The sequence below is a fragment of the Benincasa hispida genome, chromosome 8 (genome assembly GCF_009727055.1).
Source record: "Benincasa hispida cultivar B227 chromosome 8, ASM972705v1, whole genome shotgun sequence".
Taxonomy (NCBI): Eukaryota; Viridiplantae; Streptophyta; class Magnoliopsida; order Cucurbitales; family Cucurbitaceae; genus Benincasa; species Benincasa hispida.
In genome coordinates, this window is record NC_052356.1 from 17,541,165 (window position 1) to 17,566,694 (window position 25,530).

General features: G+C 37.0%; 1 protein-coding gene across 5 annotated transcripts in view; it reads right to left on the reverse strand.

The window, feature by feature from the left end:
- The window catches only part of LOC120084213 (DExH-box ATP-dependent RNA helicase DExH11), a 50,187-nt gene extending 29,591 nt beyond the window's left edge, over positions 1-20,596 (reverse strand). Inside the window, exons 1-13 of one of the 5 annotated variants that reach the window (XM_039040112.1) lie at positions 20,249-20,594; positions 17,685-17,945; positions 17,343-17,603; positions 17,135-17,209; positions 16,913-16,988; positions 16,007-16,182; positions 15,814-15,921; positions 2,582-2,683; positions 2,202-2,402; positions 1,933-2,043; positions 1,626-1,693; positions 865-1,255; positions 487-642 (exon numbers count right to left, since the gene is read on the reverse strand). In XM_039040112.1, coding sequence (XP_038896040.1) covers positions 487-642; positions 865-1,255; positions 1,626-1,693; positions 1,933-2,043; positions 2,202-2,402; positions 2,582-2,683; positions 15,814-15,921; positions 16,007-16,182; positions 16,913-16,988; positions 17,135-17,209; positions 17,343-17,603; positions 17,685-17,945; positions 20,249-20,383 — 2,121 coding nt within the window. In that variant the 5' untranslated portion in view covers positions 20,384-20,594. Of the gene's footprint in view, positions 1-486; positions 643-864; positions 1,256-1,625; positions 1,694-1,932; positions 2,044-2,201; positions 2,403-2,581; positions 2,684-15,813; positions 15,922-16,006; positions 16,183-16,900; positions 16,992-17,134; positions 17,210-17,342; positions 17,604-17,684; positions 17,946-20,248 lie in introns of all 5 variants that reach the window. The other 4 variants (XM_039040110.1, XM_039040111.1, XM_039040109.1 and 1 more) reach the window with 4 other exon arrangements.
- Positions 20,597-25,530: the final 4,934 nt, after the last annotated feature.

Consider the following 25,530-nt stretch of genomic DNA (forward strand, 5'->3'; position numbering starts at 1 on the left):
CAATATGTATTCTTTATCTTCCTACATCAGAGCAAATTGTTGATGTGCTAACTAAAGGCCTTCCAAAGAAAAATTTTGACAGATTGATTGACAAGCTGGCTATGGAAGCCATCTTCAAACCAGCTTGAGGGGAAGTGTTGGAATTTCTATATTTGTATATGAATATTTTTTCCTTTATTGTCTTTATGTTTATTTTTTCCTTTATTGTTTTTATTCTTTCCATATTTGTAAATGGTCTTTCCCCTAATATTAGAAGACCTAATTTGCACATATTGAATAAGAGAAAAAGGAGATTAATATTTCTATTCCTCCAATTTCTAAAGTTCCATTTCATTTTTATTAATGAAGAGGCTCGTTTCCATTTCAGGGGAAAAAAACAAAAACAAAAAAAAAACCTTGAGAGTATTAATTAAAACAAACTCCATGTTCAGGAGTATTTTTATAATTTAACCTTAATTAATTAGTCAAGCATCCAATATACCAAACCTGAGGTAAGCTTCTATCAGATCCCTTTAAACGAGAAAATGCTTTGTCACAGAAGACGCGAATTTCACTTTTCTCAGAACTACTAGTGAGGTCAATACTATAAATACTGTCAGCTGATTTATCACAACGATTTTTTGAGAAGCAAAATATAACCACCTGTACAATGCATAAATAGCAGTAAAAAATGCGTTAGTAGAAACAATTAAAAAAAGAAAGAGAAAAAGAAGTCATGAACAACAAAGAGGCCTACTGAAGTCATGAACAACAAAGAAGCCTACTTTGGACATTACACATCCGAATGAACGATCTACATATAATCTATACACACACATACAAGCACTCATAGAAATGCGTGTTAAAAGGGTTTAGAATGCATACGGGTAATAGAGATTTCTTAGAGAGCCTATTAATAAGTAACAACCACAAAGAAGCATCTGATCTCCTTGATCCCCAATTGTTTTGGCCATCTCCATTCTTTTGATTTCCCCAACTTGTTCCTGAAAAGTTCCCTAAATTCTGGGAACCCGAATGCTTATTCTGTTTACTTCGATTAAAACTTTCAATTTTTCGATTCCTTGCTCCGTCATTTGCAACTGAAGCCCCAACATGAGATCCACCAGTGCCGCCAACAACACTCAAACTTTTTTTCTTGGATGCATCTTTGGCAGCTTTTAATCCATGAGATAAAAAAATTTCACTTTCACATATTTTATACAATTCACCAGAATAAAATATGCAATGCTCCAGAGGTACTGGTCTTTTGGAAGTCCTGAAAACGACAAACATTAAGACAACAATAATAAAATAACAGTTAAAAAAATAAAAAATATATAATAAATAAATCCCTTCATGTCAAGACAAGTAACTAGAAATCACATTAAGACAATCTTACAGCATCCATAAAATAAAGCGCGTAGGGAAAAGAAAAGGACAAGAAAAATAAATCCTATCATAAATTTTAGGTGCGTGTATAATCCAAATATGGATCTCAAAACTATTTTTAGAACTTACGCTGCCATACAAATTTCTAGGTCAAAACACTATTTCTTACAAAATATGAGTTTTTAACTATCTGTTAAAGAACCCCTGAAGCTCCCAAATATGGCTGCTAGGAGTAGAAGTCTCAAATCTCTTCTTACCCAGTGACATGAATTCTTTTTTGCTTCGTCCTACCAATCCAGTCAGCAAATTCGATTGTGTTTGGAACCTAAAATTGAAGATGAAACAGTATCAGTAAAAAGTCAATTTATGCTGCCACGTTAACAAGCACTATAGTCCATACTGCTATAACTTTAGGATATCTTATTGGTAGAATTATCGTGGCCCTCAAAGTTCTAAAACAAAGGGAAAGAGAGAAACTAAGATAACGGAAGAATATCTCATTTTAGCTCCCCACACCCCCAAGTTAGCCTTCACACCAGTAGAGACTTAAATGGAGAACAATACCGTGGCTGAAAGAAGGACAATATTGATATGTCTTGGAAGCATAATGATAACTTCTTCCCAAACAACACCTCTTTCAATATCATTGACATAATGCACCTCGTCAAATATAACCTATCTCCATAAACATGCAAGCAAAAAAATAAATTAATGTAATTTATTAGTATATTATTATGAAACTAAAATTTACGACAAAAATTTAAAACAGAAAAGGTCCTCATAGAGGGAGGAAATTACAGTTTAAAAGATGAACACATAATAAGCTCCTTTACCCATTCAATATCACGAATAATATCAGCACCTCGATAAAGCATTGACCTTAATATTTCGGTGGTCATTATAAGGCAAGAAGCCTCTGGCCTCAGGCTAACGTCGCCAGTCAGAAGTCCAACATCAAATTTCCCACAAAAATCTCGATACTTCTGATTACTGATGGTTTTGATGGGAGCTGTATATACGGCCCTGGTACAGTGCTGTATGACATTAAGATCAGAAATAAAATCTTAGCATTCACAAAGAATAAATAGTTCCACTTACAATGAATAAGAATATGCAAAAACAAATAAAAGGACTCTCGAGTGCATGGTCAACTGTTAGGTTCAACTATGTTGTTCATAAAGGTGATAGTGAATTTGGATGTATTGGGTCATACTTTGGTGGCTAGAGCAAATGCATACTCTGCAACAACAGTCTTTCCAGCCGAAGTATGTGCAGCAACAAATACAGAATCACCCTTTTCAAGATGATATATAGCCTGCAATGGTCACAAAACAATAATAGAAAATTATTCATTCCACAGCTAATAAGTCTTTTGGTTCGCCTTTTTCTTTCAAATAAAAGTGTTAGGTCTTAATTACTACAAGATCTACATAAAGAAAATAATATCAAGTATCAGCAACACCACCAAAAGATAGATAATCAGATATTTAAAATACGGAACTATGTTGGGTGGCAGACAGAATGGAAGGAAAATGATGTCTCGTTAATATCCATTATATATAATAATTTAACAAAAATGAAATTTTTTCATTGAATAAATGAAAAGAAAGACTCATGCTCAAAAGATACCACCTCCAAAAGGAATGAAAGGATGAACAAAAAACAAAGAAAATTATATTGGAAATATGCCTCGATAAAAGAAAAAATAATAGCTTAGAACAACTAGGAGCCTATAGGAGCAGCTAAAAACTTCTAAAAACACTCCATAGGATTTGGTTTCATCCTTAAAAATAGAAACACCTAACCAAGCCAAGCATAAGGTTTCTTCACCGTCAATACTGCACCCAGAGGCCCGATCAACCTCTGTAAAACAAAATAACTTTCAAAATAACCAAAATCTATCTATAGGGAGCTGACTGAAGAACACTAGCAAAAATACTAACATTGCAGATAAAACCCAAGTTTCTCTATCTTTCTTTACCAAAAAAATACAACAGCTCAGACAAATTTCAACCACAATAGTGAGCTAACTCTTATATGGATGCGGGAATATAGAACCATTGAAAGTATGAGATTGAAAAGGCTGACACATAGTTTAACAGAAACAATTGAACCTTTATTATATGGATTGGGGGAAGAAAATTAGCAAAATATAAGCTGCCAAACAATTGTATCTCCCAATAAACCACCATATTCACTAGTGCTCAAAAAAAGACCTCTATTAATCAAAGTTAGATCACTGATTGTTATTCCTGCCTTTTATGGAGGAAGAAAAAAGAAAAAGGGAGAGGAAAAAACGCTTCTTTAAGACAAACGAAAGTACAAGTAAAGTGCTATAAAAATTATAATAATAGTCCAAAACAAACATCACTGGTATTATTGAGTCAAGTAACTAAAAAAAGACCTATTTTCTACCCTTAAATCACATACATTCGACCAATGCTTCTCCAATAGATGTACCAATGTACTTTGTACTCAGAATTCATCTTTTATCTATATATATATATAAGAAGCAGAGAAATATACCAAACAAAGAAGCAAAAGAACAGCTGGTGGGGTTTGGCACCCACCCCCCATCCCCCCGAAGAGCCCTCCAGTTGTTAATAATGGCTATAATTACAAAAGAGCTTTGTGTAATTTGTACACCACCAAGGGGCAGTATGCTGAAAAAGAGCCCAAAAAGAATCAAAAGAGATAAACTTATTTCATCAAATATCCTACTATTCCTTTCATTCCAAAGATGCCACAAAAGCGCAAGGGTTGCACATTTCCAAAGAATTCTTTCTTTTCTACAAAAGTTTCCATCCATCGTCCAATCGTCAAACTTCTTAGGGAGAAAACTAACCACCCCAAACTTAATACTCCATCCTTTAGAAGCAAACTCACAATGTAAAAACAAGTGATCCACGGTCTCCATCTCCTTAAGACAAAGATAGCACATAGAAGGGAGAGATAGCACATCCAGGGGGAGAGAGACCAATTTGGGAACTTCCTTTGGAGCTTTTCATCCGTATTCAGACTTCTGTAAGCAAGAGACCAGAGGAAGATCTTCACTGTTTTAGCAATTTTTAACTTCCAAATAAGGTTGACCATAGGAATTTTAGTTATCGAAACCCCCATAGTCATCTTCAGGAATGTGGATTTGGTAGAAAACTTGCCCCAAGCCTCCAACCTCCGGCGTAAGCTATCCCTGGTACTACTCACCACCCAATCAGTCAGCAACTGGGCAAGAGTAATAGAGCTACCGATTTCTCTATCTTGCCTTCTCCTCAACCCTTGGTCCCAAGCCTAATTCAAATCATTCCAACAGTCCACGGCCACAACATTCTTTTTTTAGGAAATTACATAGATGTCATGGTATAAGATCCCAAGAGGTTGGGGAGCACACCATTGATCTTCCCAAAACCTTATGATTCTACCATCTCCCACCACAAACTCAACAAAATTAAAGAACGGTTCCTTTTGCTTCATAATACCATTCCATAACCTGAACCCTAAAGAACGGTTCCTTTGTCTCTCGACTTAAGGGAGTGACGTAGCCTAAAGAGATAAAAGGAGAATTCTCTCCAAGAATCTAAAGAAGTCTTTATTATATCAAAATTTATCGATACAAGAAGACAATTCTTCTATTTATAGAGAATTTTAAAGCAAACTAATCCTATCCTATTAATCAAAGAAACTAATCCTAATCCTAATAAACCAAGGGAACTAATCATAATCCTAATCAATCAAGAAAACCAATCCTAATCCTAATCAATTAAGGATTTAACCAAGATATCCTAATTTACTATGGTCCTACTACATCATTCTATCCCTAAAAAAAACTTGTTCTCGAGTTCTTGAAACAAAAATGAAGATAGAAATAAAAAAGTAAACCATTCAAACCAAATTTTTTCTGACCATCCAATGGCAAGAACAACAAATTTTCATCCAATGCCAATGAAGGAAAATCTACTACTGGTGAAACATGAGCATATTCCTTAGGTAATGAAGAAAAACTCATTTTGTAAGTCTGAAGAAAAAGCCAATTGGAGATGAGTTTTACATATTTCAGTAAATTTGGGTATGGACTGGATTGTAGAGAGTGGGCTCCAAATTGGAATTCATCAAGTGCATGGAAATCACTTGCATTTGTATCGACATTTTCATGAGAAATCTTCGAGTTGCCACAAAGATGATGGCTATCAGAACCATAATTTTGGAGCTTCTTAAATGTGGAATCAACCAGACTATCCATCATATCATCTGATCACATTACCACCTTGACATGTTTTCATTGTCAACATGGCAAATATGATGCTTCTCAATTTCCAGCCTAAGAACACCTTTGACAGGTTTATGAACCTTGTTTTTGGGATCCTGAAGTGTATCTTTCGCGTATCCTTCCTCGATTTCATCAATTTTCTCTTCTTCGAATGCAAGCTCCTCCTCGCATGTTCTACTTTCTTTTTGTCAAGTGATTTTATTTCACGTTTTATTTTGTGTCTCTTCTCCATCTTCGCACTTGTTCTCTGTTGTGTTTGTTTCCTGCAAAATTTCATAGTTCGTTTGATTGTATTCTTCATCTTCTTGAATGATTAAATGTAATTCTTGATGGTTTCTTGAAAAATCTTGACGATTATGATTCTGCCTTTCTTAATTTTCCCTAAAAGAATCCAAATTTCATCCATTCCCTTTCGAAAGTCCTCCTGATAGATGTTTTTATTTGAATATTTCTGTTTTCTTGAAAATATTTCGACCTCCAAATTTATGGTGGGGTGATTCATGGGTGTTCTTTCGTCATAATATCTTCTTCGAGCCATATTCAAGTTTTCATGATGCTCAACAAAGCCTTCATCCGAAGATTCTGAATCCTCCATCATATATCCCGGTATTTGACATCCAAAATCTCTTCCCAAGTGATGGTTTTCGTTAGTTCTAATGGGCTGATTAAAATGTTGGTTTCTTGCTAATGGATCTTGAATTCCTTGAGGTTCTTAAAGTCTTGCCAATTGATTCTCAAGAGCACTAATTCTTGGAAAACTTCAGCGGGGAAAAAATGCTCTCCCCTCTCTCCTCCTTTTCTCCCTTCCCCCACACCCTCCCTTCCGACCACCCCACCGGAGCTCATCATGCCTTCCTTAGCCTTCCCTCCCTTTGACCGCCTCTCCCACCCCTCTCCTTCTGCCCTCCTTCCAGCTCCTTCCCTTTCCCCTGACCTCCTTTCTTACCCTGTTNCTCTCCTCCTTTTCTCCCTTCCCCCACACCCTCCCTTCCGACCACCCCACCGGAGCTCACCATGCCCTCCCTAGCCTTTCTTCCCTCTGATCGCCTCTCTCACCCCTCTCCTTCTGCCCTCCTTCCAGCCCCTACCCTTCCCCCGACCTCCTCTCTTACTCTGTTTCTGCCCTGTTTCCAGCCATGGCTTTTAACTTTGCCGCATCCTTGACCACATCTTCCTTATGGAGCAAGAAGGATCGAACTTCCTTTTAAAAGACCTAAAGAAAGGACAGTCCATTCTTCTCTCCTTAACCTCAACTAAATGGCTTCTAGAGAGCTTTCGCAGACTTCTATATGGTTCCACATTTGAATTTTTCTTACTAAAGGAAAGAGTTGATCAAAGCTTCATGAGGCTAGCCAAATTTTGTGCAAAGGAGAAATGGTTTGTAGAATGTGTTGTATGGCCAATCACAGGAGGAAGAAGGAACATCCATATCCCGTTCGGCAACGAAAAAGCAGGGTGGCAAGACTTTAAGGAAATGATCGATGGTTGCATCCAAAACTTCAAAATACCCCCTGTTTTCCAGGTTAGTTCTCTTTCACTTTCTCCCTCTCCTAAACAGAGACCGGTCGGTAGTACCAGCCCCGCTCTACCTTCTTGTGGGAATTCCTCTCCCGAACCTATAGAAACCTCTAAACCCCTACCCCCCGTAATGTATCCCCTTCCACCCTTCCCTACTCCACCCGTGAAGAAACAGAGCAACCTTGCTTTCTGGTTGAAGAAGAATGGTGATGTCTTGCCTGAAAATTTTAGTAATCTTTGGATTATTTCAAGACTTATGGCATCAAACAGGTGGAAGGAAATTGCGATAGAGCTAAGTAAGTGTCTAGGCACCAATGTTGTCATTAATCCTCTGTTCGCAGACAAAGCTCTCATCAAACTCAGCCAAGGAGACCTCACCGAAAAAGTGCCAATTCAGGGCAAATGGACTAAGTACAGTCCCTTTCATCTTCTTCTGAAAGAATGGAACCTTTTTATTCATGGAAGGCCCTCAGTAATGCAAGGTTATGGGGGATGGATTACAATCAAAAACCTTCCCTTAGATTATTGGTGTAGAAGCACTTTCGAGGCAATTGGGGCTTATTTTGGTGGACTAATTGCAATTGTATCAGAAACTCTTAATCTCATCAACTGTTTAGAAGCTAAAATTCAAGTCAAGGAAAATTTTATGTGGATTCATGCCAGCCACCGTTAAAATTAAGGATGAAATTTGTGGAAGCTTTTACTTAAATTTTGGTGATATTGCTTGTTGTTATCGGCCTTCAAAACTACCTTCTAAAGTCCTGTTTAAGGATTTCTCCAACCCAATAGACCTAGTTCGATTACAAGAAGCCCTAAAGGATGAAGATGCCTCCTCCCAAATTGATTTAATTGATTTATCCAATTGGTCTTTCCTATTGTCAACTAAATCCAAGCCTAAGTTTTCACGAAGTCCAAGCGTAAAAGCAGAAAAGAAGAAAGAGATCCACAAGCCACAGACTTCGAATTTCATTATGAGAGAAACAGGGGAAGTCGAAAAGCCAACTTGTAATAATGCAAAATCCCAAAAGTCATTGTCAAAAGAGGTGTTAAACCGCCTTTCAAGTTCTGACGAAGCAAATCTAGGAAGAATGGAAGTTGAAAAGCCCCCCCCCCCAACTCACAGCCGCAGCCTTTTGAGAGGGATTTTTTTAATCCAAAGGAAGTCGAAAAACCCCCCTCCCTGCCTTGCAGCCATAGCCATCTGAGAGGAACTTTGTAATCTAAAAGGAAACCGAAAAGTCTCCTGAATTAAATTGCTTCTCCCGCTAGGCACCTTGTTTAATTACAAAAAACCCCTCATGTTCCCACGGCCAGACTTTAGTCCATCTCTACCATTAAGAAAAGAAAGAGAAAGAGTACCAGCCAATATCTCCCTTTTTAATCTGAAAAGCCACTTGCGCCAAAAAGAAAAAAGAAAGCAAAGTTTTGTTATCCCTTGCAACGTGGTGCTCCCTTCAGCCTCTTCCTCTTCTGAGCATGTCTTAACCAAGTCCGAACCCAAAACTAACCCTCCAGTCTTCCTCTTCCCCTGCCCTGTGCCCCCCCCCCCCCCCCACCTTGCCCTCGGTGTCCCTATCCTAACAGAGCAACCTTTACCTCTGTCTCTGCATCCTTCAAGCCTCCTCCTCCTCCCCTTAGCACTAAACCAACCCTTAAACTCTGCAAAGCATACCATAAGCGGCTGAACAGAGCACGCCACCCCTCTTGCCTCTTCAAGACTTTTCCCAAGCATTTTATCAGAAGAAAGCATCTGAGGGAACACCCCCAAAAGCCTCAGCATCACCCTCAATTCAGTGTCCGGTCAGCTCCAAGAAGCCAGAATCCCATCATTTCCAGAACACCTTTTATTACCATGTCAGAATATCCATCTTCTCTTCCCCCTTCCAACCCGGCTAGACCATTACCAAAAGAAATCCCAATCTTCCCCCCTAAACCTCAAGCAATCAATGAGAAGGATTGCCCTCCTGATTCCCCTTTCAGTATCAGTACTGAGGAAAACGATTGGTTCATCAATTCAGAAGATCAAGAAGAGTCAAATTCGGAAGCATCCCTGCTTGCTGACCTAACTACTCTATTTCAAACAGAGGAGGACTTTACTTCTGGGATAAAAACCCTCAACCCTGCCCATTCAGTCCCCCCTTCAACCCCTTCTGACCTCCCAGCATATCTACTGAGTTTAGTTACTGATTGTAGCCTAATACTGGACTAAGCATTGGTTGGCATTGAACACATTTCTCGAAAAATGAAGATAGTATCCTGGAACACAAGAGACCTCAAAGACAATAATAAAAGACTGGCCCTTAAACAATTCTTAAAGAAAATTAACCCTCCAATAGTGCTAATTCAAGAATCCAAAAAGAAAAATTTTTATGCAAGTTTCATTAAATCTATATGGAGTTCTAAAGATGATGGATGGGAATTTGTTGAATCTTTTGGTACTTCTGGCAGGCATGACAATGTGGGACACAAATTTGATTTCGGTAGTAGAAACCCTCAAAGGTGGTTACTCCCTCTCAATTAAATGCAACACTACTTGTAAAAAGACTTGTTGGGTCACTAATGTATATGGGCCAACCGATTACAAAGAAAGAAAATTTGTGTGGGAAGAACTACTTTCCTTGGTTGTGAAGAGGCATGGTGTATGGGTGGTGATTTTAATATCACAAGATGGGCACACGAAAGATTCCCCTTGGGTAGAAGTACTAGAGGCATGAGAAAGTTTAATAAATTCATTGAGCAAGCAAAACTCATGGAATTCCGGTTGAGTAATGGGAAATTTACGTGGTCAAGGGAAGGCATCACTGTTTCAAGATCCTTACTAGACCGTTTCTTCATATCAAAAGATTAGGATGAGTTATTTGAAAATTCTATAACCAATAGACAAGCCCAAATTTTTTCAGATCACTACCCAATTTTATTAGAAGCCGGCTCTTTCAGCTGGGGTCCTTCACCTTTCAGGTTTTGCAATAGCTGGCTACTTAACAAAGATTGCACCCAAATTATAGAGAAAGCATGGTTTGACAGTAAAGTACACGGATGGGCTGGGTTTGTACTAAATCAAAAGCTGAAAAAATTGAAAACAACAGTAAAAAAATGGCATCACAGCAATAAGGAAGAAATAAAACAGAAAGAGGAGAGGCTGCTAGCAGAAATAGAAAATTGGGACACTCTTGCCGAGATTTCCCCCCTTTCCAGCAATGACTATGCAGTTTGGTCTTCATCAAAATCAGAACTAATGGCCTTATATAGGTTGGAAGAAATTAACCTATTGCAGAAAAGTAAGTTAAATTGGCTCAAGCAAGGAGATGAGAATACAAGCTTTTTCCACAAATTCTTAGCAGCAAAAAAGAGGAGAAATTTTATAAATGAGTTATTTGATGAGCAAGGAGTGTCAACAAAGTCAAGTGCAGAAATTGAAAGCCTAATAATCAATTTTTACAATAGCCTTTTTCTAAATTCACCAGGGCAGAGGCATCTTCCTTTAAACCTAGATTGGCCTTGTGTGAATTCGAATCAGAATCTCCTCCTGCAAAATAATTTTTCAGCCACAGAAATCTTCTCAGCCATAAAAACCCTTGGCAAAAGCAAAGCCCCAGGCCCCGATGGCTTCACCACAGAATTTTTGCTGAAATTTAGGTCTATTCTAAAGTCAAGCTTCCAAGATACCTTTAATGACTTCTACAAGAATAGCAAGATCAATGTGTGTATAAAGGAGAACTTCATATGCTTAATTCAAAAGAAGTAGCAATCAAGGTCAATGATTACAGACCCATTAGCTTAATCTCCTTAATTTACAAAGTCATTGCTAAGGTGCTAGTTGAGAGATTGAAAGGGATTATGCCCAGCATCATTGCTCCCTCCCAATGTGCTTTCATAGAAGGAAGGCAAATTTTGGATCCCATACTTATAGCCAATGAAGCGGTTGAAGAGTATAGAGCAAAAAAGAAGAAGGGTTGGATCCTTAAACTTGATATGGAGAAAGCTTTCGACCGAGTTGATTGGGATTTTCTAGAAAAAGTGCTATGGGCCAAGAATTTCAATTAGAAATGGATAGAATGGATATTGGGATGTGTCAAAAACCCACTTTACTCGATCTTCATTGACGGGAGACCAAGGGGAAGAGTGGCCGCTTCAAGAGGGCTAAGACAAGGTGATCCTCTCTCCCCTTTTCTTTATCTTCTAGTCAGCGAAGTACTGAGTGCTTTAATTTCCAGACTCAACCACTCCGGCATCATTGAAGGTTTTTTAGTAGGTAAAGAGCAAGTTCAAGTCTCCATACTCCAATTTGCAGACGATACCTTACTGTTTTGCAAATATGACAGCACTATGCTGTCAAAACTTAATCATACAGTGGAGCTTTTTGAATGGTGTTCAGGGCAAAAGGTAAATTGGGATAAATCAGCCCTCTATGGCATTAATGTGGATGACAGTGACCTTTATAATACAGCGGCTTCTTTGAATGTTTTGGCTGACCACCTTCCTTTTTATTATCTAGGATTGCCTCTAGGGGTTACTCGAAAAGAGCCTCCTTTTGGAGGCCGGTCCTAGACAAAGTACAAGGTAAACTTGACAAATGGAGGAGATTCAATCTATCTAGGGGTGGAAGAGCCACTCTATGCACCTCAGTCCTCTCAAACCTTCCAACTCATTACTTGGCCATCTTCCTTATGCCCGAAGGAGTAGCAACTAAAATGGAAAGGATAATTCGAAGCTTCTTTTGGGAAGGCAATAAGGGCAGCAAGCAAAATCACTTGGTTAAATGGGAATTGGTTCAAAAACCTATAGCAGATGGTGGTCTAGGCCTAGGGGGGTTCAAATCTATGAACATTGCACTCCTTGCTAAATGGGGATGGAGATTTTTTTATGAGGAAAACTCTCTTTGGGGCAAAGTTGTTAGAAGTATTCATGGTAAGGATGCTTTTGATTGGTACACGGCAGGAAAAGGTGGTAGGAGCTTGAAAAGTCCATGGATTAGCATCTCAAAGACATGGCTTAAGGTAGAATCTTTGGCCACTTTCAAACTTGGTAATGGCAGCCGAATTGCTTTCTAGTTAGACACTTGGGAAGGACCTTCCCCCTTTGGCATCCTTTATCCAAGCTTATTTAGAATTACCATGCTCCCCAATGGCTCAGTTGCCGATCATTGGGATAGTAGCATAGCTTCTTGGTCCATCACCTTCCGAAGGTCGCTCAAAGATGAAGAAGTGTTGGCCTTCCAAGACTTGTTGAGGAAAAATTGTAAGTAGAAGTCTTTCTCTCTCTTTTGATAAAAGAGTGTGGTCCATCTCAACCACTGGCCAATACATCGTTAAATCCCTTAAAGTCCACCTAACACCATTCTCCCCCTTGGAAAAGCCCCTCTTCTCGGCTATTTGGAAAACAAAGAGTTCAAGAAGAGTCAACATCCTCATTTGGATTATGCTTTTCAGTCAGCTGAATGTAGCCGAAGTTCTTCAGAGAAAGCAACCAGCATCCTCCTTTTCTCCCACAGCTTGCCCATTCTGCCTCCAACATAGTGAGGACTCCCTTCACCTCTTCTTTACATGCCCTTATTCAAATTAGTGTTGGAAAAAGCTGTTGTGTTTCTTCAACTTTTCATGGATCTTGTGCAATGATTTCAAAAGTAATGTGTTTCAACTCCTTGCCGGCCCCATTTTCCACAAATCCATCCGTCTGTTATGGTGTAATGCAGTAAAAGCCTTATTGACAGACCTTTGGTTTGAAAAAAATCAAAGGATTTTCCATAACAAAGCTACTAGATGCCAAGACCGCTTTGAAGCCGCCCATCGTCAAGCCTCCTCCTGGTGCATCCTCTCCAATCCTTTCCTTGCCTATAGTCTTTCAAATTTCAACCTCAACTGGGGGGCCTTTATATCAACACTATTACCAAATTTCCAATGTGGATGATGATAGGTCTTTTGAGAAAATCGAGCACGAGAGAAATTATTATGTTGGAATTCTTCTTCTGAATCACTTGAGTCAGAATGCCATCGCTACTTTTAGGAGTATATTTGACTTTCTTGCCTATACCAACTGCTATATTTTTTCTTTGGCGTCTTCCTTGACCGGTAATAATCCATTCTTGCAAAATCTTGAAAAAAAAAGTGGTATCTTCTTTCTTTCTAGAATTTAAAGGATTCCTCCTATATAGATATGGACTGTTCAACAATGAGCACAACTCACGAAGCTCCCTCTTGTGATCGGTGTCGCCAAGAGTTTTCCAGTCTTCCACCGGCGGCAGTCAATGTTGTCCCAGACAGCTGCTCTTATACCAAATTGATGTAGCCTAAAGAGATAAAAGGAGAATTATCTCCAGATGTCTAAAGAATTCTTTATTATGAATCAAAAGTTATTAATGCAAGAAGACAATTCTTCTGTTTATAGAGAATTGTAAAGCAAACTAATCCTAATCCTAATTAATCAAAGAAACTAATCCTAATCCTATAAACCAATGAAACTAATCATAATCCTAATTAATTAAGGATTTAACCAAAATATCCTAATTTACCATGATCCTACTACATCAGGGAGCTCCAACAACGGTCATCCATCATGAGATATATTATTCATGTATTAAATATCATGAAAAATGGATGGAAACTTTTTTATTGTTTCTTAATATTGGCATAGGTCTGGAATAGAAGAAGAAGCAAACTTTCATTCAGAAAAATAAGAATGAAGAAACAAAACGAACAAAAGCAAAAGCAACTGGGCCTACAGAACCACGGCCAATAAAGGAGGAAGATTATCACTAGGTACAATTCATAGTGTTAGCTCTCCTATGCAAGACAGGCAATGTCTTGCATAGAATTTGATTCTTTTGGAAGTTTTAACCTTCTTTCTAAAAGGACAGGCCAAATAAAGAAGGAAGTAGCAAGGAAAAAGGATCTTCTCAAATCTTAATCTACATGATCATAAGCTTTTTCAGAGTCAACCTTAACAATTACATCATCCTAAAATCCTCAATAGCCTCAAAATAAAAGCCGATCTAGAATTTGTCTCCTCAAAATAAAAGCCCACTGAACGTTAAAAATCGTGCTAGGAAGGGTCTTCCTCAACCCATCAACCAAAACTTTAGCAATAGTCTCACATAGACTCATGACAAGGCTTATGAACCTGAACTTCTTCACTCTCCTTGCCATTTCCCTTTCAAAAATAAGAAAAATGTAGATTTATACATTGAGACATCAATAATCCACTCTCCAAAAAAACTCATGGAGAAACTTCCAAACATCTTCCTTAACAAGGTTGTTAGCTCCTGAATGATGAAACAAAATGTATCAAAATTAAAATTAAGTGTATGTGCATCATAATGTATTGTGTATCGTAGTTTCACACCGACAAATAACATTGATATAAATATAAATAGCCAAGTCGAAGATAGAGAAATAAATAGCCAAATGTTCAATAACTTCAAAATACTATGTCACAGATTTCAATGTTAACCCTAAACCCACCGACTTGTCGTTTTCCTCATATTCTTTCTTCCACGGGCTGTCTTTTCATTTTCCATTCTTCTTCCCTTTTCTTCTTGTTTTTCTTTTCTTCTTGTATTCTTTCTTCTTCCACTGATATAATTGACAACCAATCGCACTCTTGGCAATCTTGTCCGTTGCTATGTGGTGATGAGCCAAAACAGTGGGACCTCATTTTGGCTCAAGCGGAGTTTGCTTTTAATCACATGAAGAACTGGTCTACAAGGAAGTCCCCATTTGAGATTGTTTACACTTTTCTCCCTCATCTCACAATGGGTTTAGCTAACGGTCCATCTATTATCGACCTTAGTCCTGATGCTGAAAGCATGACCTCTCAAATCTACTCATTCTGTAGTTAAGGAACATTTGGAGAAGGCTAATGCTTCTTAGAAAACCCTGGCAGATTTTCATCATAGGGTTAAGGATTTTGCTGTTGGAGATTTAGTAATGGTGCACTTCTGGATGTCTTGCCTTCCAGCTGGCCATCACAACACACTCACCAATAAGAAGCTGGTCCCTTTTTCTCTCATTGAAAAACTGGGGAATAATTCTTATTGCATGGATCTTCTTTCCCATTTACACATCAGCAAATCCTTCGATGTGGCTGATATATTTCCTTACCATGCACCGGATGTTTTCTTTACAGACCTAATGCGAGGACAAGTTCATTTGGAGAGATGGATCTGATGTAGGGCATCTATTCTTGGGCTCCGTGTACTTTCTTGGAACAATCTTGTATTTCTTTGGGTTGTTTCTTGTTCTTTAAATCTTCAGAAATACCCTTTATTCTTAATTTCTTGTAATTTTTACACCTTTAGTTATTAAGCTGTTTTCCCCTAGGATGATGTTCCCTCAAGCCTATATATAAACGGCTGAGTTGAGTTTTTGGCTCATTCTTCTCTCTTAATAAAAGAACTCCCTTTGAATACATCAAGAAATTTAATCTTTTGTTCGTACTAAAACTCATCGACACTTGTGGGTCTGAAATTTAAACAAGACCCAATAAATGAATATCCATATTAATGGAAGAGAAAATGACATTTACAAACATGTGAACATAGAACCTCCTACCATGATACCATGTTAAACCACCACTAAACTCAAAAGCTTGCTATTGGGTTATAGTAAATTTAATATTTTGTAGAAATAAAACTCGATTCTGCTTGAGAAAATAATAGTAATAACTACCTCCTTCTGAAAAGTGTCTAATTCGAAAGGAAAATCAAGGGCCATATCAGGTACAAGCTCATGAAAGCGCAAAGAGATCTCTTCACGGTCACCAACTACAACCCAAGCCTGCTCATCAATCAAAGCAAACAACAGTGACAAAGAGAAAAGAATGAAAAGCTAACATGTAAAGCTGATTGAAACAACTACTTACCTCCCTCTTTTGTCCTCCACCATCAGTAGCTTGATCGGGTCTTAATGACAATCCTCCAGATTCAAGGGACAAAATTTCATCCAACGCAGATATTCCAGGTGCAGGTGCAATGCTAATGGCTTCGAGCTCATTTACTTGAGCTTCTGACTTGATAGATTCTGCTTTCGGTGATTGACCTTCTCGACCATTATAATAGATAACAAGAGATTGAAAGAGGGAGTCAAACAACAAGAACCATACTTTCATTAAAAGAATATATTCTCCTTACATAAAGTTTTCCTTCATGCAAGTGTATCATGCTTACAGCTATAGTACATTCCAAGACAATTCTGTCATACCACCATACCAACCTCCTGAAGCACCAACTAACAAGAATAGTGGTTAACTTGTTTTCAGTCTTCAAAGGCCAAAGCTTTGTAAGTGTATAAAGTTTCCTACGACAACATGCTGACTGGACATATTTAGACCCAATAGGCAAATATTTCCAACCAAGAAGACGAAGGTTAATTTTCAATGCACAGATGAATGTTTGAAGGATTTTCAATTCAAGATATCTATTCTAATTGGCCCGCATTCATTACTTCTTTATAATTTTGTGCTCTTCTAAGTTTCTTGTTTTTATTAATCAATGTTATGTGTTATTCCTTGTATCCTTTCGTATCTCGGATTATTAGACTCTTTTCACTTCCTTAATAAAAAGTTTTGTATTCTTTTTCTTTAAAAAATAACATTTTTGGAATAAGTTTAAGGGCAAAAAGAAAAAAGTTGAAGCAGGAAAGTGACTCGTGACATACAAATATGGTAGAATTCAGTGTTTCATCATTATGTATCAAAAAGACACTCTCGTGGACATGACCGTCAATTTAAGATTATGGTGTTTCAGTTTATAGATACCAGAACACACACCATCTTCCACAGATACTATGGCATCCTCTTCCCAGGCCTTCTTGAACAAATCATCAAATTGTACAGACAATTCACTCTGCTGTGAAATTGGCAGATAGCTCAGTCAGAAACAGGATAACTTGATAACGAAGATGCTCATTAAGGAAGGTGTTCAATAAATATTCTCCAAACACAAAAATACTTTTCAACAATTTATAATGAAACAAAGGTATTATAACAAACCAGGTTTTCAACTGGTGAGGTCTTGAATGAAGATGAACGTTGGTCCTCATAAACATTCCACGAGTTAGGATATTCCTTACAACCCAAAAGAGAAAGTTATAACAACAAAAAAAAAGGAGCAAAGTATAAATATAAACAAACTACAAAGTCAACAGATTCTCCAGTAACAGAATTTGGTTTGATAGTTCTCAATGATAAGAGAAATTACCTTGAGATCACCAAGGTCCAATCCTTGCTTTAAAATAGGTGGAACAAATTGAGCAGGGCCACCATTTAGAACTTCATGAACCCACTCACCATTAGAAGCTGCATCAGGAAGAATTCTATCAATAGATTGGGAATCGTCCAAACCCCCAGGTCGAAAAGGACGATTATTTATGCTTCCCCTTACAAAATCTTTTGCTGGTCCAGGCACTCGTGGCTGTGAACCAGAATCCTGAGTCTCCACGTTTAACTCGGAAACATCCACCTAATGAGAGACATTAGTCAAATTGGAAAGTCGGTCATAAGTAAATATAGCTGAGAACGTTGATTTACAATCAAGCAGTACCTGCAGAGAATCAGGTTCCCACGTCCCTCCTGCAGTTCCATCCTTCTTGGGGCGTTCAAATGGCAACACCCATGTAGGAACCATGACAGATCTTGGCTGAGATGGATCCAAGGATATTTTTGCCATTTCAAACCAATCAAAATCCCACTGTCTTCCCACTTTTTCAGGGGAGAATTCATCGGGGTCTAACCTTGGCTGGAGATAAGTCTCTTCTATGTAGTTCTTTATCGTTTCAGGAGTTTCCTTAGGAAATGCAGGTGGCTGAATTTGAAACAAAAGTAAAAATAAATACAGTGCAAAGTTGATTCCTAGGTAATAAATACAGTGCAAAGTTGATGCCTTGGTGGCAATTAAGAAGCATCCCTTTTGTTTAGAAAATCACATTATAAATATGGAGATGGAGATTCAACCATTCCATCTATAAGGAAAATTACTAATGCCTTAATCAATGTACTTAGGTTGGCAAGAAATCTTTCCTTGCTGAAGGGGAAAAACAAAGATCTAGGACATCTTTATATGCAAGAAAAATTGAAGGACGTCTTTTCCTCAACTGTTATATTGAGAGTTTTTCTCAAAAGGAAGCCCCCAATAAAGAAATGAACTCCAATTGTGCAATCAGGATAATTACAAGTGACCTTCAAAACCAAAACCCACAAAGAAACATGAAATCTAACAAGGAACCAAACAGCACTTGGATCTCTCTCCAAACCTCTAAACACACTATTATTTCTCTCTTCCCAAAGATCTCACAAAATAGCACACACCCAACGAGCCATAAACATTGGTCTTTTTCAGGAAAGGTGGATGGAGGAACTCTCCAATCATATCACTCACATCCCTATGGAGGGCGCACATGAAGCCAAACACCTCAAAAAAATAACTCCACACAGACCTCGCAAACTCACATCTCCAGAGGAATGCACGACCTTATTTGAATATAATAGATTCTATAAGTTGTACAGTCGTGTCCTTAAGTTCTGGGATCCGACAAAAAATGCAACAAAACAAGCCAAATAACAAAACACGGGCTTCCCTATAACCTTCAGATTGGGTCGCATAAGCTCCAAGCTAGTTACACTTTCTCCTTTTATATCAAATTCTTCAACGACTTTCTTTCACTTTCAAATTTCGCTTCATTTGTTCCTTGTGTGGCTGGTCTCCCTCGTAGCTTGGATTTTTCCTTTTTTTCTATTATCTTTGTTCTCATCAACTTCTGTTCTGTACTGCTTTTCGTTTTTTATTTCCTCATGTTCACCTACACTCTTTAACCGAGACTCTTGGCTTTTTTGTGCGCAAATTCACAACTTCGAGGCAATTCTTGTTTTTCTTGAATTTTCTCCAATCTTTACCAGTTTTATCCATTACTGTCCAAATTTCCTCCTCATTTATGTTTTCATCCAAATTTGACCTTGTTCTTGAAATCGATTCAACCTTCGAATTGGTGTAGTAGTAATGATTCATGGGTGCTGTTTTATGTTGGCCATAATAATTTTCACACTCTGAGTCACTTTCTGAATCATCCAGTCCCAACTCTCACAATAATTTATTGAAAAAAACTGGTTTGATTAGATCTTCAAGTTTTTTCTTGGTAATGTCGATTTGTTTTTATTTTTCGAACTGTATTCCAATCTTCATTTACATCTACATCGCTTAAACCGCTAGAATCAAATATCCAATGTGGATCTTGATTAGTTCTAACGTTAAAATTCCTCTTCCGAATCACTTGAGTCAGAGTTCCAACACTGTCTTTTGGAGCAAATTTGATTTTGTTGCCTATACCAACTATTTCTTCTTGGGCGTCTTCTTTGATCAGTAATCGTGCTTGCGAAATCTTGGGGGAAAAAAGTCCACGATTTCTTCTTTCTTTACTCTAATCCTACTACATCGACAAGGCACTTTAGCCTTGGCAACCTTAAAGGCCTCAACAAGTTTTCCTTCAACGACCTCAGAAACAATTCTACTCAGGACATCCACAACAAGCAGGAAAAGAAAAGCGGTTAGAGGGTCAGCCTATCTAAAACCTCTTGAGACCTTGATCAAACCCATTAACCTCCCATTAACGAAAACGAAATAACTAACACTCCTCCACTAATATGCAAACTCCTTGTCTAGGAAGGTCCAATCAACATGATCGTAGACCTTTTCTATGCTTTTTAAGCTTACGCATGGTTGGTTTTATTAATGCGGTAAAAAATGCTTTAAAAATGTTTTCTCCAACCACATTTTATAAAATCATTTTCAAACAAATGTGGGTGGAGGGTCCGAGATAGCCCATTGTGTCGTCACCTACGCCTTGCTTGCTTTTGCTTGCAAGTGGCACGCAATTTAATCATGGAGACACGCTATAGTGAAATTGTAACACCGCGATTGCTACATGCACAAGATTGCATAATTTCTAAAAACCCAATGCTCATAAATGAAAAAGAGTATAATGTTGATAAACCCTAAAAACAATTTAAAACGGAAATGTTCAAAAAACAATCAACTGCAAAACAGAACTGCAAGCAGCCACATACTAACTTTAAGCTTCAAAAAGGGCTATACTATAAGAAAACACAACTTACAAGTATGAAATCCGGGAGCGATCGAATCGGGTTGGAGCGCTCGACAGTTGAAAGAGGCTCGACCCTGAGATGACCGCTGTGACCGGAAAAACCGACACGAAATGATAGCTCCTTTGTTGCTACAATTGGGTCCATTTCATATCACAAATTCTGCCACCGGACTTCCGTTCTCTTCTGGCTTCCGAGTTTCCACGCCCAATCTTGTCTCAATTTGATTCTGCCGATTTTGGCGGGTTTTAGAGTAGAAAGCCAGGAGAATATCAAGGGACTGTGACTGCAGGTACTGAAGTTTTCAAAGAAAGCGATGATTAAGTTGCATCAGGATTTTTGTATCCTTGGTTTTGGGGAAAATGGAATTTAACCGAACTCAAGGTTTTCAAATCCTTTGCTAGCTTTTTTTTTTTTTTTTAAAAAAAAAATTACAGGATAAAAGAATTGTTTCAATTTAAATTCAAAACTTATTATTATTATATCAATTTAATTTTGAAGTTTTTTTTATCAATGAATACTCTCTAAGACAATTAAAATCAATTTATTCATTCATGAATGTTTAGGGTTATTTTTTAAGACAAAAGTTTAAGGTTTAATCGATAAAATGAAGGGCCTTTTAAATATAAAAAATATATATATTTAAAAATATTTATATAACAAAAAGTTCCAAAAGTGTTTTATATTTTTTAGATTTTTCTATTTATAAGAATTTTCTATAAAATTATAAGGGGTTGTTTAGGGAACAGGGTTGAGATGGGATGTCTCGAGTTCATATATGTGTAGAGTTCATATGTTTATGTTTGGGGTGAGAGTTATTTGGTCTAGTTCATATGTTTGTGTTTGGGGTGCATAATTGAATTCATATGTATACAGTTTTTTTAACTCTAAATAATATGCTTTTATGATTACTATTTTTGTTTTGAAACTTTTTTATTCAATAATTCTACTCATCTTTGTTTGAAAAAAATAGGGATTGCAATTTTTTTCTTTTAATTTTTAAAACTTTTCTTTCTTTCTTTCTTTCTTTTTTGGGCAATGGACAACAATTAACTAATTACATTTCTTGTAGAAATATGGTTAAATAAAATGAGAAACTAAAGCGAAATAAAAACTTTTGATTCTATCTAATTTTTCTCCATGAATTTCATTATCATCTTTTTATTCCTATGGTTGCTCTATATTTTTACTATGTCATGAATTTTTTTTAATTAAATCTCCCTCATCGTTGTAACAACTAATGGAATGTCACCACATTTCTTCAACAGTTTCACTTTTATTTCCTCTAAATTTGGAGAATTATCAGAGAACAAATCTTTATTTTTCACTAATTCTTGCTAGAAAATGTTCCCAGAAAAAATTTCATTTTATGGTTTTTTTTTCTTTTGTTATATGTTACATACTTTTCAACTACATACATATTTCTTGTCTAAATATTCATAACACTCATTTGATATGTGAATTCGTTACGTATAAATATTGCACTTAATGTAGACAAAATAATATTTTTTATATAATCAACAACCCTACAACATATTTCAACAGTCATCAGTCTTATAGTAACCGAAAGTAATTGTCGAAGTTGATAATGGATATGGTTTTTGCTGGAATTTGTAGTCAGGGGTGGTTGTCTAAGCCTAATGTTGGTCACGTGAAGGTGTATTGGAGTTGCTTGTCGAAGTTTGTCATCGGATGTGGTTTTTAAATCCCAGAGTTGGTCGAGCGAAAGTGGTCGTCGAAGTTGATCATCGAAGATGATTTTCACTAGAGATTGTAGTCGAAGGTGACAACTAGAGCCCAAAGTTAGTCGCATGAAGATGGTATTATAGTTGGTTATCGGAGTTTTTGTTGAAGGTGGTTGTTGAACATCGAGTTGGTCGTTGGAGTTGTTCGCTCAAAGATGACTATCGAATGTGATTTTCATCGAAGTTTGTAGTCAGAGGTGATTGTCGGAGCCTATGAAGGTGGTCGTCGGAGTTGGTCATCAGAGTTTGTTGTTGGAGCCAATTGGTCGTCAGAGTTGGTAGCGTAAAGGTGGTATCAGAGTTGGGTCACCAGAGGTGGGTATCGGAGGCCATAACTGGTTGTCGGAGTTGGTCATGCGAAGGTTGTTGGAGCTCGAAGTTGGTCGCCATAGCTGTCGTCAGAGGTGATTGTCGGAGTTGAATTTCATCACCGGAATTATTATCGGAGGTAGTTGTCGGAAACTAGAGTTAGTTCTTGGAATGTAGCAGTGGCCAATGTATGGAGCCACTGAAAACATGGGAAGAAGGGAGAGTTGGGGTGAGTTGGTAAAATATACCAACTCAACTCCACCAACATTTAAAGTTGGTAGACCAAACAATGAGTTGGTATATTATACCAACTCAATTCAACTCATGTTGGTGAGTCAAACACCCCCTAAGTGTCATGTGATGTTTGCCCAAACTGAACATAATATATTTTATAGAATTATTAGTTTAAAGTTTAAAAGTGTAGATTGATTTTTTTCCTTTTCTCACCATAATTCCAGCTTTTGTTATTTTTTGTGGAAAAACTCTACCAAAAAATTCGAGTAAGAGAACTTGAATGATTTGATTTGTGATGTGCTTCTGAAATAAAGAAATTAAGTGATGGTACACAGTAAGAAACCAGTAGAGAAAGATATGATGTAAAAGATATAAAATAAAGATGGATTCAAAATAAAGTTTCAACCTTCTGATGGACTATGTACCCACGTTTATTTTGCCCAACTAGACCCATACACAATTTGGCATTCGACCTAGATAAGCCTGCATCCTTGCCCTTTCGAGTCGAGAAGGGTTAAGTTGTATGCTATAAGATTGCACTTGCAATCTACCCTAACCAACACTTAGCCACATGAATCAAATTTAACTTATATTCGACTCCTCGGAGAAAATGAAGAACACAAAGAGAATAAACGAACTCATATTACCAAAAAATAGAAAAATAATACAAAACTTATTCTAATGTAAAGGTATGAACACCAGTAGCTAGAGATATAAAATGAATTGTTGTAAAAAGAAGAAAGCGGTACAAGAGACGAAAAATAAAGAAAGCACGAGAAAATTCTCCAAAATCGCATCCCAATCTAGTTAAGTCCATTACTTCGAGATGAACAATAACCTTGTGCTTGTTCGTTCAAATCAAACACTCGAAAGAGATTTTGCAAGATAAGAGAAGATCAAACAATAACTCTTTAGAGCGTTCTTACATAAAAATGAAAATATAGAAAACAGTAAAAACTCTAAGAGTTTATAGATTGGTGGTTGATTATTCCATTGATGCTTTATAGATGAAATCAACACCTTTTATGGACTATAAAGACCTAGGTTGATCGACCAAATTTATGGAAAGTAAACTATTTTAGAAAAGTGACGTCTAAGTGCAAGCATACACTGACGAATAAGTAAAAATCTCGAAGTATTCAGAGTATTGAACCCACAGGACTAACAATAGCTTAATTTGATCAATACTGTAAATTTAATGCAACCAAAGGTAACCAAAATGAATTGTGTTGTGAATGAGTAGAAATCGAGGTAAAAAATAAAACAATAAATAATGGTAATCTAACAGGCCTAACAGTGCTTCAACCTTTCAAACTTTATATCGAAAGTGACGCGGTCACATCACACTAGGAATAGGTGTGTACATGAGTTGGGTTGGGGTGGGGTGGGGTATTTTTTGGACCAATTCGAAAAACCCAACCAACCCAAAACACCCAAACAAGATCTCCAACCCAACCCAACTCAACTCTTAAAATTCGGATTGGGTTGTCAGGTTAAAACTTTTTTTCTTTTTAACTAAAAATATGTAAAATTATCTGCAACACATAACTAGTAACTAAAATCTCGTAAAATTCAAACATTAAATACCAAATATCTATGATATTCATTAAAAACTTTAAATAAAGACAAATATCATAACAATTTTAAAAGAAAAATATTAAGAATTCACAAATTAATCAAGCTTTAAACAAAGAGAAATATATATATGTGTATGTATATATATAATCAGGTTGGGATGGGTCAACCTATTTTTTTTTTTAGCCAACCCAAGAATAAAACTAAACCAACTCAACCCTTACATTTTGGGTTGGGTAATCCGGATTGTTCAGGTTGTTGGTGAAGGAACTCTTAAACAAGAGAACTGGTGAACAGAAGCAAGATCGTTCCAAACCCATTGTGAAAGAACAAAGCATTTACAAACATACAAGAACAGTTATGCATCATCGAGTAAATTACATCATGCTTTTCATTTAAAATCAAAGGAAATCGAGTGACATACCTTTGAAGAACTCTTCTTCGAGTATTTCTCAATTTACACTAGTCATGTGTTTCAACAAACTCGATCAATTTCACGAACGCAACGAACAACCAGTGCAAATCACGAACTGCCAGATCCTCGAACACTATCGAGTAAAACTCGATCTTCGACCCTCAAACAGAAACACTCGGCACTGCCAAGAGGTTACCTAGGTATTCTCAATGTGATAATTCCAGAGGTGTGGGCTCTATGTGAATTTGGTAGAGGGAACGAGGAAATCTACGATCGAGTAAATGATTGAGTAAGTGGGAGAATGTCTAAGTCTATCGTATAGACTAGGTACTTGATCGTATAATAAACAAGAAGCTGTCGTCTAGTAAACTCAATGCCTCATCGTTCACTCTCTCAAAGACTATCGTATAGCTTTTTCTTTCACTCAATCAAATGTGATGTCATTATAAAAAAAAATGAAACCTTTTCACTTTTATCCATGAACTATTAAAATTGATTTAAAATTTCCCACTTGCAATGGTTAAGGGAGAAATTAATAACCAACCAAACAATTATCTTATAATTATTTTATTATAAACAAATATAATAGCTAATTTATCATGTTATATTTATAACCTATAGTTTTAATATCACATTATATGTAATATTTAAACCACAGTTCTTTCTATCCTTTACTGCATTTAATATAAATCATATTTATAGTAATTTCTCAAATTAATGTATCTAATATATCAAATCAATTATATCACATATAATTGAACTAATTTAATTATATCATATATAATCAAAATCCCTTTTGTTAATTTGAACACTTCAAACTAAGCCAAAAACTGATTCTCAACATGAATCCATTGAACTACCAAGGGGATCTTATGGATCTGTAGCTTGAAGCTCCAACAGTACGTGAATAACTGACTAAACTCTTTAATCATGATATCCACCATTCGTTAACTGTCGGGCATTCCACTAAAAATCGACAGCTGCACTCTTCGCACTATAGATATATTTATGTGTCC